The sequence below is a fragment of the Bubalus kerabau genome, chromosome 8 (assembly GCF_029407905.1).
Source record: "Bubalus kerabau isolate K-KA32 ecotype Philippines breed swamp buffalo chromosome 8, PCC_UOA_SB_1v2, whole genome shotgun sequence".
Lineage (NCBI taxonomy): Eukaryota > Metazoa > Chordata > Mammalia > Artiodactyla > Bovidae > Bubalus > Bubalus kerabau.
This window is the reverse complement of record NC_073631.1, coordinates 117,885,255-117,898,794: the sequence shown is the minus strand read 5'-3', so window position 1 is coordinate 117,898,794 and position 13,540 is coordinate 117,885,255. Positions and strand designations below refer to the sequence as shown.

Genomic DNA, 13,540 nt, shown 5'->3' with positions numbered 1-13,540 from the left:
TATACAGGTCAAAACAATTACAAAATATTAGCAGATCAAATAAAAGAGCGTTTTAGAAAAATAGTATATCCAACCAGTCCGTCCTAAAGGAGATCAGTCCTGGGTGTTCATTGAAAGGACTGACGCTAAGCTGAAACTCCAGTACTTTGGTCACCTCATGCGAAGAGTTGACTCATTGGAAAAGACTCTGATGCTGGGAGGGATTGGGGGCAGGAGGAGAAGGGGACGACAGAGGATGAGATGGCTGGATGGCATCACTGACTCGATGGACGTGAATCTGAGTGAACTCTGGGAGTTGGTGATGGACAGGGAGGCCTGGTGTGCTGTGATTCATGCGGTCACAAAGAGTCGGACACGACTGAGTGACTGAACTGAACTGAAGGTTAGTTTATTTCAGGAATGTAAGGATGGCTCAACATAAGTTATCAATAATTTGATGGAGGAAAGCCATAGTGATCATGCTAAGAAATTATTTGATAGAATTTAGCAATCATTTCGGAGAAGGCAATGGCACCCCACTCCAGTACTCTTGCCTGGAAAATCCCATGGAAGGAGGAGCCTGGTGGGCTGTAGTCCATGGGGTCGTTAAGAGTTGGACACGACTGACCAACTTCACTTTCACTTTTCACTTTCATGCATTGGAGAAGGAAATGGCAACCCACTCCAGTGTTCTTGCCTGGAGAATCCCAGGGATCGGGGAGCCTGGTGGGCTGTCGTCTATGGGGTGGCAAGACTGAAGCGACTTAGCAGCAGCAGCAGCAGTCATTTCTGATTAGAATAAAATCCTAAGTCAAAATAAACCCACTCTCAATTGACATAGCTTTGGCCAATCATTGAACATGCCAGAAGTGGACTTTGCTACCAACAGAGCAATTCTGTTACTCCTCCAGAATCCTCTGGCATTATTCTGACACACCCACGAGAAGAACTGTTATTAAAGAAAGGAAAGGAAAAGTGAATGTTAATACATAAAGGAGAAAATTTCAAGTGAAGGAACAGAAAGAAATGTCTTTAGTGTAATCAAAGGTATTTAGTAGAAGTCAATCACAAACATTAAAAAATTAAATCCTAAAAAAATAATTCCCAACTCATTCTACAAGGCCAACAACACTCTGATAAAACCACACAAGGATGTTCAATAGTGCTCTCACAAACACTGATATAAAATTCCAAACAAAATTTTGGAATTTCAGCAAAATCAAATGCCATAATATATAAAAAGGATAAGGCATTATGACCAAGTAGGGGATATCCCATAAATGTAACCTCTGTTTAACGTTAGAAAATCAACATAACTTACCATCTTTACAAGCTAAAGATACACACATCTCAATGCACAGAAAAGGATGTAACAAAATCCAATATCCATCTGATGAAAAACTCTCAGCAAACTAGGAATAGAAGAGAATTTCTGCCACCTGAAAAAGAACCTCTATGAGAAGCCTAAAGATAACATCATACTTACTGGTGAAAAACGAAGTGTTAAGATCAAGAACACAGCGAGGTTGTCCAATATCACCCCTTCTATTCAACACTGTACTAGAGATTTTAGCCAGTGTGATAAGTTAAGACAAAGAAAAGCATCCAGATTGAAAAGGAAGAAGTAAAAGTGCAGATGTCATGATCATCTTCGGAGAAAATTCAATGAATAAATTTTTGTGATCCTGGGCTAAGCAGAAACAAATTATAAAAATATTGAATTCCATTAAAACTAAAAACTTTTGTTCTTCAAAAAGCACTAACTATTGAGAGAATGAAAAAATAAACCATGGGCTAAGAGAAAATATTTGTAATTATATATATGATAAAGGTCTTACACCTAAATATATAAAAATTTCCCAAAACTCAATAATAAGAAAAGAAATAATCCAATTTCAAAACAGGAAAAATATTTGAAGTTTAAATTTAAAATGGGCAAAATATAAAGAAGATACACAGATAGCAAGTAAATACATAAATAGATGCACAGTATCATTAGATATCAGGAAAATGCAAATCGAACACTGCAGATGCTGACTGCAGCCGTGAAATTAAAAGACGCTTACTCCTTGGAAGGAAAGTTATGACCAACCTAGATAGCATATTCAAAAGCAGAGACATTACTTTGCCAACAAAGGTCCGTCTAGTCAAGGCTATGGTTTTTCCAGTGGTCACGTATGGATGTGAGAGTTGGACTAAAAGAAAGCTGAGCGCGGAAGAATTGATGCTTTTGAACTGTGGTGTTGGAGAAGACTCTTGAGAGTCCCTTGGACTGCAAGGACATCCAACCAGTCCATTCTGAAGGAGATCAGTCCTGGGTGTTCTTTGGAAGGACTGATGCTAAAGCTGAAACTCCAGTACTTTGGCCACCTCATGTGAAGGGTTGACTCATTGGAAAAGACTCTGATGCTGGGAGGGATTGGGGGCAGGAGGAGAAGGGGACGACAGAGGATGAGATGGCTGGATGGCATCACTGACTCGATGGACGTGAATCTGAGTGAACTCCGGGAGTTGGTGATGGACAGGGAGGCCTGGTGTGCTGCGATTCATGGGGTCACAAAGAGTTGGACATGACTGAGCGACTGAACTAACTGACTGGGATCCCACTACACACTCATTTGAATGGCCAAAATTAAAAAGACTTCACACCAAGAGTTGGCAAAAAGGTGGAGGAATTGGAAACTTGATAGATTGCTATAGTAATCAAAACAGTATGGTGCTGGCATAAAAAACAAACACACAGATCAGTGGAACAGAGTGGAAAGTCCGGAAATAAACCCACACATATGGTTGATTAATTTACATTACAATGAGCTCAAATGAGCCAAGAATATAAAATGTGGGAAAAAGTCTCTTCAATAATTGGAAAAACTGAAAAGCCACATGCAAAGAAGGATATTGGATCTCTATCTTATACCATATCCTCAAGTTAATTAGAAATGAATTAAATGAATATAAGACCTAAAACTGTTAATCTCCTAGAAGAAAAGATAGGCAGTAAGCTCTTTGACATCAGTCTTGAATTTTTCTGGATCTGACACCAAAAGCAAAGGTAACAAAAGCAAAAATAAACAAGTGGGACTATATCAAACCAAAAAGCTTCTGCACAGCAAAGGAAACCTTCAAGAAAACAAAAAGGCAACCTACTGAACAGGAGGAAATACTTGCAAATCATGTATCTGATAAGGTGTTAATATCTAACATATGTGAAGAAGTCACACAATAGTGAAAAAACAAACCAATCAGATTTAAAAATGGGCAGAGGATCGGAAGAGACATTTTTTTTTTCCCAAATAAGACATATAGATGGGCAACAGGCACATGAAAAGATGCTCAACATCACAAATCATCAGGAAAATGTAAATCAAAACCACAATGACATACCAGTTCACACCTGCATGAAAGGCTCTTATCAAACAGCCAAGAAGTAACGAGTGTTGGGGGGACGTGGAGAAAAGGGAACCCTTGCGTGCCATTGGTGGGAATGTAAATTGGTGCAACTACTATAGAAAACCAGTATTGGAAGTTCCTCAAAAAATTAAAAATAGAACTGCCATATGAGCCAGAAATTTCTCTTTTGGGTATTTATCTGAAGAAAACAAAAGCACTAACTCAAAAAGATATATGCACCCACCTTGTTCATTGCAGCATTATTTACAAGAGCCAAGACATGGAATCAACCTAAGTGTGTATGAGTGGTGAATGGATAAAGAAAATATAATCTATCTCTATCTATGAAATTCATCCATTAAAAAGGAGGAAATCTTGCCATTTGCAACAACACGAATGGATCTTGAGGGCATTTTGCTAAGTGAAACAAGTCGGAGAAAGACAAATCCCACAAGATCTCACATACACGTAGAATCTAAAACAAAGGAACAAAAAGCAGTACCTCTCCCCCCCAAAAAACAAGTTCATAGATACAAAGAACAGACTGGTGGTTGCCAGAGGTAGGTGAAGGAGATAAGAAAAGCACAAAATTCCGTTGTACAATAAATGTCATGGGGATGTAAGGTACAATATGGCAACTGTAGCTGAAAACACTGTATCCCGTATTTGAAAGTTACTAGAAAAGAGGATCTTAAAAGTTCTCATCACAAGGAAAAAAAAAAATTGTATCTATGTATGGTGCTCCTGTGCTGGGCTCAGTCCCTTCAGTCCGGTCTGGCTCTTTTCGACTCTATGGACTGTAGCCCACCAGGCTCCTCTGTCCATGGAATTTTCCAGGCAAAAGTACTGGAGTGGGTTGTCGTGCCTTTCTCCAGGGGATCTTCCTGACCCAGGGATCAAACCAGTGTCTCCTGCATTGCAGGTGGATTCTTTACCACTGAGCCACTGGGGAAGCCCCTGTGTATGCTGATCAGTGTTACTTAGACTTACTGTGATGGTCATTTTGCAATATGTACAAATATCAAATCATTATGTCATATATCTGAAACGAATATGTAATATGTAAAAAAAAATATCAGAGGGAACATACATGACATTCCTGGTATCTGGCACGTTTCTGTAGTGGCCCAAGTTTTTACTGATAATGGAATTAAATCCATATGTTGAATATCCATGAATAAGTTCTGGGATTGAATAGTTAAAATTCTCACCTGAAAGAAAAGGTGTTAAGTCACATAAGTATAGGTTTACCACCGACACATTGATAAAGGACAATAACAAAGATATCCTGAATTCACTCCTTTTATAACATGTCAGAGTAGTTTTTGTGGAACCTAAACTATGCCCGGATGACAAGGTTAAAATCAAAGGATTCACACACAGCAGAGCAGAGCCCTTAGCAAAACCTGAACAATGAGTTACACTCAGTCATTCAGTCTCTCCAGAGAAGTATGTGCTCAGCCTCCTTGGTCACATCATGATTCAAAACTGTCCTGCGAAGCTATATTGACTGAGGGCTTTAGGGAAGGCGAGAGCTTAAGTCCCTCTTCCAAAACTCTAAGAGGATACAACAAGATGACGGAGGACAGCCAACACATCAGTGAGTGGCAGTGTTAGTCCCTCAGTCGAGTCTGACTCTTTGTGAGCCCACGGACTGCAGCCCACCAGGCTGCTCTGTCCATGGAATTCTCCAGGCAAGAATACTGGAGTGGGATGCCACTGCCTTCTCCAGGGGATCTTCCCAACACAGGGATTGAGCCTGGGTCTCCCCCATTGCACGTAGACTTTACCAACTGAGTCACCAGGAAAGCATTAGTCGTAACAATAAATAAAGTTGGCATAAAGTGAAAGAAAGTGAAGTCGCTCAGTCATGTCTGACTTTTTGCGACCCCATGGACTGTAGCTTCTCCATCCATGGAATTTTCTAGGCAAGAGTACTGGAGTGGGTCGCCATTTCCTTCTCCAGGGGAATTTCCCATTAAAAGATAAAAACTCAAAAAACAAACAAACAAACAAAAGATAAAAACTCTTAGATGGTAATAAAAACCAAAATGTAACCATAAAAGATAAGTAAGATGAACTAAAATGGTTAAAAGTGGAAGAATGGTCAAAGAATACAGGAGTCAAAATATTTTTTAAAGTATAGAATTCACTGGAAGGACAACCCAGAAAGTCATTTTATACTTACAATAAGTTACAATAAAGATTTAATAGTCATCAGCTTGTAGACATCAAATAATGCTGCAACAAAATACTTAAAGAAAAAAATTTAAATATATCAATATATACTGCCACAAATAAACAGAAATGGAATTTTTTAAGAACAACTGTGAATCAGAGAAAAAGTCAGAAACTTGAATAATGCAATTAGTTAAGTTTCCTTAGTAGATTTATATTGTGCTCTGTTTATGGGAGAATGAACTGTCTTTTCCATTGCCTGAGGAATGTTTTCCAAAACTGATATAAATTCTATGTTGCTTATAAAGCGGGTTCCCATCAAAAAGCAGTAACCCCATTTCTTTTAGGTCCTCTTTCTTACACCTAAAAAAATCCTTGGCATGACACAGCAGATAAGCGTGGGGGTTCTCTGAAACATGGAGGTAAGGGGGCAGATTGGCTAGGGGTCTCAGGATGGCGGGAAGGACACAGTGGGCTCCTGATTTCTTTGTTGCCTCCCGTAAGTCCCAGACTTCAGTTCAGTTCAGTTCAGTCGCTCAGTCATGTCTGACTCTTTGCGACCCATGGACTGCAGCACGCCAGACCTCCCTGTCCATCACCATCTCCTGGAGTTTACTCAAACTCATGTCCATTGGGCCAGTGATGCCATCCAACCATCTCATCCTCTGTCGTCCCCTTCTTAGACAGGGCGCTGTCAAAACCTGCAAGTGGAACCACTAATAGGCGTAGACAAAACGAGCTCCCAGATAAGCCTGTTGCACCTAGCCACGGGGCCAGGAAAGCGGACAAACAGAACCACAGAAAACTTTTGGCAACAGGCCCTCTAGTCCAACCAGCACCAACGGGAGAACCACAGCGCCCCCTGTGGCTCCCAACAATACATATGCGTGCTCAGTTGCTCAATAGTATCCAACTCTCTTCAACCCCATGGACTGCAGCCCGCCAGGCTCTTCTGTCCGTGGAATTTCCAGGCAAGAATACTGGAGTGGGTTGCCATTTCCTTCTCCAGGGAATAATACATAATGAGCCTAAATAGAAGCATGCCAAAAACCAGCTGCAAAATACATGAAACAAGGCCCAATAGAGTTGAAAGTAGAAACAGACCAACCCACAATTATAATCGGGGTCTTCAACACCCACTCTTAACAACTGTCAGAACTACCAGCCAGAAACGCAGCAAGGATACAGAAGAACTGAACAATACAATCAACCAACCGGATCTAATTGAGATTATCAGAATATAATTTTTTTTTTCAAGTATCCATGGAGCATTCACCAAGATAGACCACATCCTGGATCATAAAACAAACCTCAAAGAAACCTAAAAGAATTGAAATCAGGCTCTCCTCCTCACTAGGGAGTAGTAAATTTTGCTTCTGGAATACATAGTGTGTTCAGAGATGTCTGACTCTTTGTGACCCCATGGCCTGTGGCCCACCAGGCTCCTCTGTCCTTGTAATTTTTGAGGCAAGAAGCCTGGAGTGCGTTGCCATTTCCTACTCCAGGGGATCTTCCTGACCCAGGGATTGAACCTGCATCTTTTGTCTCTCCTGTTTTGGCAGACGAATTCTTTCCCACTGTGCCACCTGGCTTATTGAATAAAAGACACCTTCTATTTTATAATGCTTCTTGAATAAAACACTTCGAAAGAGAACAAAAATGTACAGCATGGCGACTACAGTTAACATACTGTATTATATACTGTATCGTACACTTGAAAGTTGCTAAGAGAGTAGACCTTAAAAGTTATCATCACACAAAAAATATTTAACTATGTGTGATGATGGATGTTAATGAAATTTATTGTGATAACTAAGTTATGTCCAACCTAGATAGCATATTAAAAAGCAGAGACATTACTTTGCCAACAAAAGTCCGTCTAGTCAAGGCTATGGTTTTTCCTGTGGTCATGTATGGGTATGACAGTTGGACTGTGAAGAAAGCTGAGTGCCAGAGAATTGATGCTTTTGAACTGTGGTGTTGGAGAAGACTCTTGAGAGTCCCTTGGACTGCAAGGAGATCCAACCAGTCCATCCTAAGGGAGATCAGTCCTGGGTGTTCATTGGAAGGACTAATGTTGAAGCTGAAACTCCAATACTTTGGCCACCTGATATGAAGAGCTGACTCACTGGAAAAGACCCTGATGCTGGGGAAGATTGAGGGCAGGAGGAGAAGGGGACGACAGAGGATGAGATGGTTGGATGGCATCATCGACTCAATGCACATGGGTTTGGGTGGACTCCGGGAGCTGGTGATGGACAGGGAGGCCTAGCGTGCTGCAGTTCATGGGGTCGCAAAGAGTTGGACACAACTGAGCGACTGAACTGAACTGAACTGATTTGCAATACATGCATGCATATGTACCTGCTCAGTCCCTTCAGTCCTGTCTAATCTTTGCGATCCTATGGACTGTATGTAGCCCACCAGGCTTCTCTGTCCATGGGATTCTCCAGGTAAGAATACCGGAGTAGGTTTCATGCTCTCCTCCAGGAGATCTTCCCAACTCAGGGATAGAACCCACCTCTCTTGCATTGCAGGCGGATTCGTTACTGCTAACCCCCTGGGGAAGCTCGTGTAATGTATACATATATAAAATCACTGTTGTACACTTAAAACAAGCTCAATGTTAAATACCAATTACATCTCAATTTTAAAAAGAATGAAAAGAGAAGGCACAGACTTGTGCAAAATATTTGCAACTCACGTATTAAAGGATTTGAAACTAGAATACATTTTTTAAGTCTTAGAAATCCCAATCTTTAAAGTCTTAGAAATCAGAAGACTAACATCCCAATTTAAAAATGGACAGGGGCTTCCCTGGTGGTTCAGTGGTAAAGAATCCGCCTACCAATGCAGGAGACACGGGTTTGATCCCTGATCAGGGAAGATACCACATGCCTCCGAGCAACTAAGCCCAAGTGCCGAAACTACTGAAGTCCTAGCTCCTAGAGCCCGTGCTCTGAAATAAAAGAAGCCCACACACCACTAGAGTGTCCCCCACTCGCCTCAACTAGAGAAAAGCCCATGCAGCAACAAAGACCCAGCACAGCCATAAATAAATAAAAAGATGGATAGAAGACTTGGAGAAACACCCTATAAAAGAAGATGTGTGGTCATTAACCACATGAAAAGGTGCTCAAAAAGCCTTAGTTATAGGAAAATGCGCATTAAGGCTACACTGATACCTACCATTTCTCACCCATCATAATGGCTAAACTCTAAATATCTGACCATGTCAGGTGTTGACCAATCTGGAGAAGATGGATTCTCCTCCATTGCTGAAGGGAATAGATATTGGCACCCTTACTTTGGAACATAGTTTGTCATTTTCTTTAAAGTTGAGCATTTTGTTGTGGTTCAGTTTCTAAGTCATGTACAACTCTTTGCAACCCCACAGACCGCAGCAGCCAGGCTTCCCTGTCCTTCACTACCTCCCAGAGCTTGCTCAAACTCATGTCCATTGAGTCAATGATGCCATCCAACCATCTCATCCTCTGCCATCCCCTTCTCCTCCTGCCTTCAATCTTTCCCAGCATCAAGATCTTTTCCAATGAGTCAGTTCTTTACATCAGGTAGCCAAAGTATTGGAGCGCTACCTTCAGCATCAGTCCTTCCAATGACTATTCAGGACTGATTTCTTTTAGGATTGACTGGTTTGATCTCCTTGCAGTCCAAGGGACTCTCAAGAGTCTTCTCCAGCACCACAATTTGAAAGCATCAATTCTTTGGCACCCAGCCTTCTTTATAATCCAACTCTGACATCTGTACATGACTACTGGAAAAAGCATAGCTTTGACTATATAAACCTTTGTTGGCAAAGTGATGTCTCTGCTTTTTAATACACTGTCCAGGTTTGTCATAGTTTTTCTTCCAAGGAGCAAGTGTCTTTTAATTTCGGTTGGCTGTAGTCAACCGTCTGCACTGATTTTGGAGTTCAAGAAAACAAAATCTGTCACTGCTTCTACTTTTTCCCCTTCTCTTTGCCGTGAAGTGATGGGACCAGATGCCATGATCTTAGGTTTTTGACTGTTGAGTTTTAAGCCAGGTTTTTCACTCTCCTCTTTGACCCTCATCAAGAGGCCCTTTAGTCCCTCTTTGCTTTCTGCCATTGGAGTGGTATCATCTGCATATCTGAGGTTGTTGATATTTCTCCTGTCAATCTTGATTCCAGCTATGAGTCATCCAGACCAGCATTTCTCATGATGTACTTTGCATATAAATTAAATAAGTAGGGTGACAATATACAGCCTTGACATACTCCTTTCACAATTTTGAACCAGTCCATTGTTCCATGTCCAGTCCTAACCATTGTTTCTTGACTTGCATACATGTTTCTCAGGAGACAGGTAAGGTAGTCTGATATTCCATCCCTTTAAGAATTTTCCACTGATTCTTGTGATCCATACAGTCAAAGTCTTTAGTGTAGTCAATGAAGCATAAGTTTCTCTGGAATTCCTTTGCTTTCTCTATGATCCAATGAATGGCAGGGGTTCAGATCATGACAAGACCTGGAGCTGACTGTGGCTTAGATCATGAGCTCCTTATTGCAAAGTTCAGGCTTAAGTTGAAGAAAGTAGGGAAAACCACTAGGCCATTCAGTATGATCTAAATCAAATCCCTTGTAATTATAGTGGAAGTGACAAATAGATTCCAGGGATTAGATATGGTAGAGTGCCTGAAGAACTGTGGACTGAGGTTTGTAACATTGTACAGGAGGTATTGACCAAAACCATTCCAAAGAAATGCAAGAAGCCGAAGCAGTTGTCTGAGGAGGCTTTACAAATTTAGCTGAGAAAAGAAGAGAAGTGAAAGGCAAGGGAGACAGGGAAAGATATACCCAACCGAATGCAGAGTTCCAGAGAATAGCAAGGAGAGATAAGAAAGTCTTCTTAAGTGAACAATGCAAAGAAATAGAGAATAGAATGGGAAAGACTAGAGATCTCTTCTAGAAAATTTGAGATACCAAGGTAACACTTCATGCAAAGATGGACACAATAAAGGACAGAAATGGTAAGGACCTAACTGAAGCAGAAGAGATTAAGAAGAGGTGGCAAGAATACACAGAAAAACTATACAAAAAAGGTCTTAAAGATCTGGACAACCACTATCCTGTGGTCACTCACCAAGAGCCAGACATCCTAAAGTGTGAAGTCAAGTGGGCCTTAGGAAGCATTACTACGAACAAAGCTAGTGGAGGTGATGGAATTCCAGTTGAGCTATTTCAAATCCTAAAAGATGATGCTGTGAAAGTGCTGTACTCAATTTGTCAGCAAATTTGGAAAACTCAGCTGTGTTCACAGGACTGGAAAAGATCGGTTTTCATTCCAATCCCAAAGAAGGGCAATGCCAAAGAATGCTCAAACTACTGTACAATTGCCCTTACTTCACATGCTAGCAAGGTAATGCTCAAAGTCCTTCAAGCTAGGCTTCAACAGGATGGGAACTGAGAACTTCCAGATGTATAAGCCGGATTTAGAAAAAGTTAAGCATACAGCTTCCATATGAACCATCCATCCTGTACCGAGGTATTTACCTAAGAGAAACAGAATATTTTTATACAAAGACTTATATGTGAATATTCATAGTGGCATTGCAATTCACTCTAGAACAGCTACAAATACACTTCAAGCACATGCTATACTTTGCTTAAAGAAAATGAGGAAGATATCCAGGGAGGAGAAAGAATGGGGGTGAAGTTTTTACTGTACCTATTAAAATTTATTTCTTAGAAACACAGAAAGCTATCTGAAGCAAATATAGCAAATTACTTTAAAATTCTCATGTTTATGAGGCAAATACATACAAGCCTGTTTGTGTTATTTTCTCTCTTTGAGTATATATATATATATATGAACATATATGAAATACTTTGTAATTTAAAATTGCATTGCTCTAAAAAGGGCAGTCTCTTCCTCTTCCCAATATTGAATTTATGGTATATTTTCCCCTTACCATGGCTAACAGAGGAAATCAGAATACTTACCTGAACTCAACAACGACTTGGGTTCTGCGGGTTCATCTTCACTAGCCCTTTTCACCCTCACGTTGTAAGCTCTCGGTAGGTGCACTGAGTCAGGTCTGCTTTGCAGTTTTTCTCCAAGGGACCAAATCAACGGATTTCCTTTCTCCTGGATCTTCTCTTGCTTCTTCACATGATTATAGCGAAGATAAATACTAAAGACGGCTATCCAGATGCCGAATGTCAAGGAGGCACAGAGTAAACACTGAATTATAACATTTCTCATTGTAAACCTAGCATTTTTGAAGGTCCATTTTAATATTTCCTAAACCGGAAGGATTTATGAGAAGCTGTATTAGATATTTTGATGGTTTGGAGATCAGCTACTTGGCTTAAATTCAATTTACAGTGTTTTTAAAACAGGATCATTTTGACACCAGTGCTTATCTCATACTTTGATAAGATAAAGTGTACCCTTAGGAAAAAACCTCTTAAAACTCCATATTCATAAGATGTATGCTGGGTTGTAGTTGTGCCATGCTGGATCTTCATGTCGAGTGTGGGCTTTTAGTAACAGCATGTGGGATCTAGTTCCCTGACCAGGGATCAAACCCAGGCCCCCTGCATTGGGAGTGCAGATCCCCAGGGAAGTCCCCTCAAGATTTTTTTAAAGTCAAAATGTATAACATGCTTATAAAACATACAATATCATTTAAAGTCATCGACCCAAACTCCTGAGATAAAACTAAAGGAAAAAATGTGAAAGAAGGGTGTTTCATCCCTTGCATGCTCAGCCCATGTAGGAGTGATAGCATAGGACTAGTCAGACTGTTGCTTGCTGTTGCTTAGTCATGTAGTCTGTGTGACCCCACGGACTGTCACCCACCAGGCCCTCTGTCCATGGGGATTCTCCAGGCAAGGATACTGGAGTGGGTTGCCATGCCCTTCTCCAGGTGATATTCTTGACCCAGGGATTGAACCTAGGTCTCCCGCATTGCAGGCAGATTCTTTACCATCTGAGCCACCAGGGAAGCCCAAGAATACTGGAGTGGGTAGCCTATCCCTTCTCCAAGAGATCTTCCCAATCCAGGAATCAAACCAGGGTCTCCTGCATTGCAGGTGGATTCTTCACCAGCTGAACTACCAGGGAAGCCCCAATCAGGCCGTTAGGAATATATTAATAAAAACACGCAACATCCCAAGGTGGAAAGAAGGTGGGCAAGGAGCAGTGTGGACCCCACTTATGGGACTGTGGAATGCTGCAGCCACTTTAAATCTCGGTCTCAAGTCCACTCCTGGCCACAGGATCAGTAACAAGGGCCAAGTCACATCATAGCTTGGCTGGGAAAGTGCAAGACGCACCCCCAGGGAGGAGCGTCTGTTCCTGAGGTCTGCAGGGCCCAGGCATCACCACCGGTGGAGTCAGGGCTTGTGTCTGGGTGGAGTCCTGAGGATGCCTGCCAGGTAAAGGAGCAGGTGTGTAAAGCTGGATTCGGTAGTTTACTAACACAGGAGCATTCTCCCAGGACAGAGGACCTAACACCCTCATCAAGATCTTGGTCGCACAGTAAAGGTTTGCTGATTGAATGAATAATCCCTTTAAAAATTAAATACTTGATTAAGGAAAGAAGTATCAGGATTTCCTTGGTGGTACAGTGGATAAGAATCTGCCTGAGGATACAGGGGACATGGGTTCAATCCTTGGTCCTGGAAGATCCCACATGCCAAGGAGTAACTCAACCTACTAGACACAACTACTGAGCCCACATGTTGCAAGTACTGAAGCCCATGTGCCTAAAGCCTGTGCTTTGCAACAAGAGAAGCCACTGCAACGAGAAGCCTGGGCAATGCGACTAGAGAAAGCCTGCATGCAACCAACAAAGTCCCAGAGCAACCAAATAAAGTTAATTAATTATAAAAAGAAGAAATATCCAATGTGTAAGAGAAGAAGATAACTTCTAATGAGGGAAAATGGGCGGATTAAAGGAACTGGAAAGAGAATGAAGCTGTTTGAACATCGTCCTATTAAATGTC

At 41.3% G+C, this 13,540-nt stretch overlaps 1 protein-coding gene across 1 annotated transcript in view; it reads right to left on the bottom strand.

The window, feature by feature from the left end:
- Window positions 1-11,792, bottom strand: part of GALNTL5 (polypeptide N-acetylgalactosaminyltransferase like 5) — a 52,397-nt gene extending 40,605 nt beyond the window's left edge. The window contains exons 1-2 of the mRNA XM_055589625.1: window positions 11,531-11,792; window positions 4,460-4,580 (exon numbers count right to left, since the gene is read on the bottom strand). Of these exons, the coding sequence (XP_055445600.1) occupies window positions 4,460-4,580; window positions 11,531-11,792 (383 nt within the window). The remainder of the gene's footprint in view (window positions 1-4,459; window positions 4,581-11,530) is intronic.
- Between the last annotated feature and the right edge of the window lie 1,748 nt (window positions 11,793-13,540).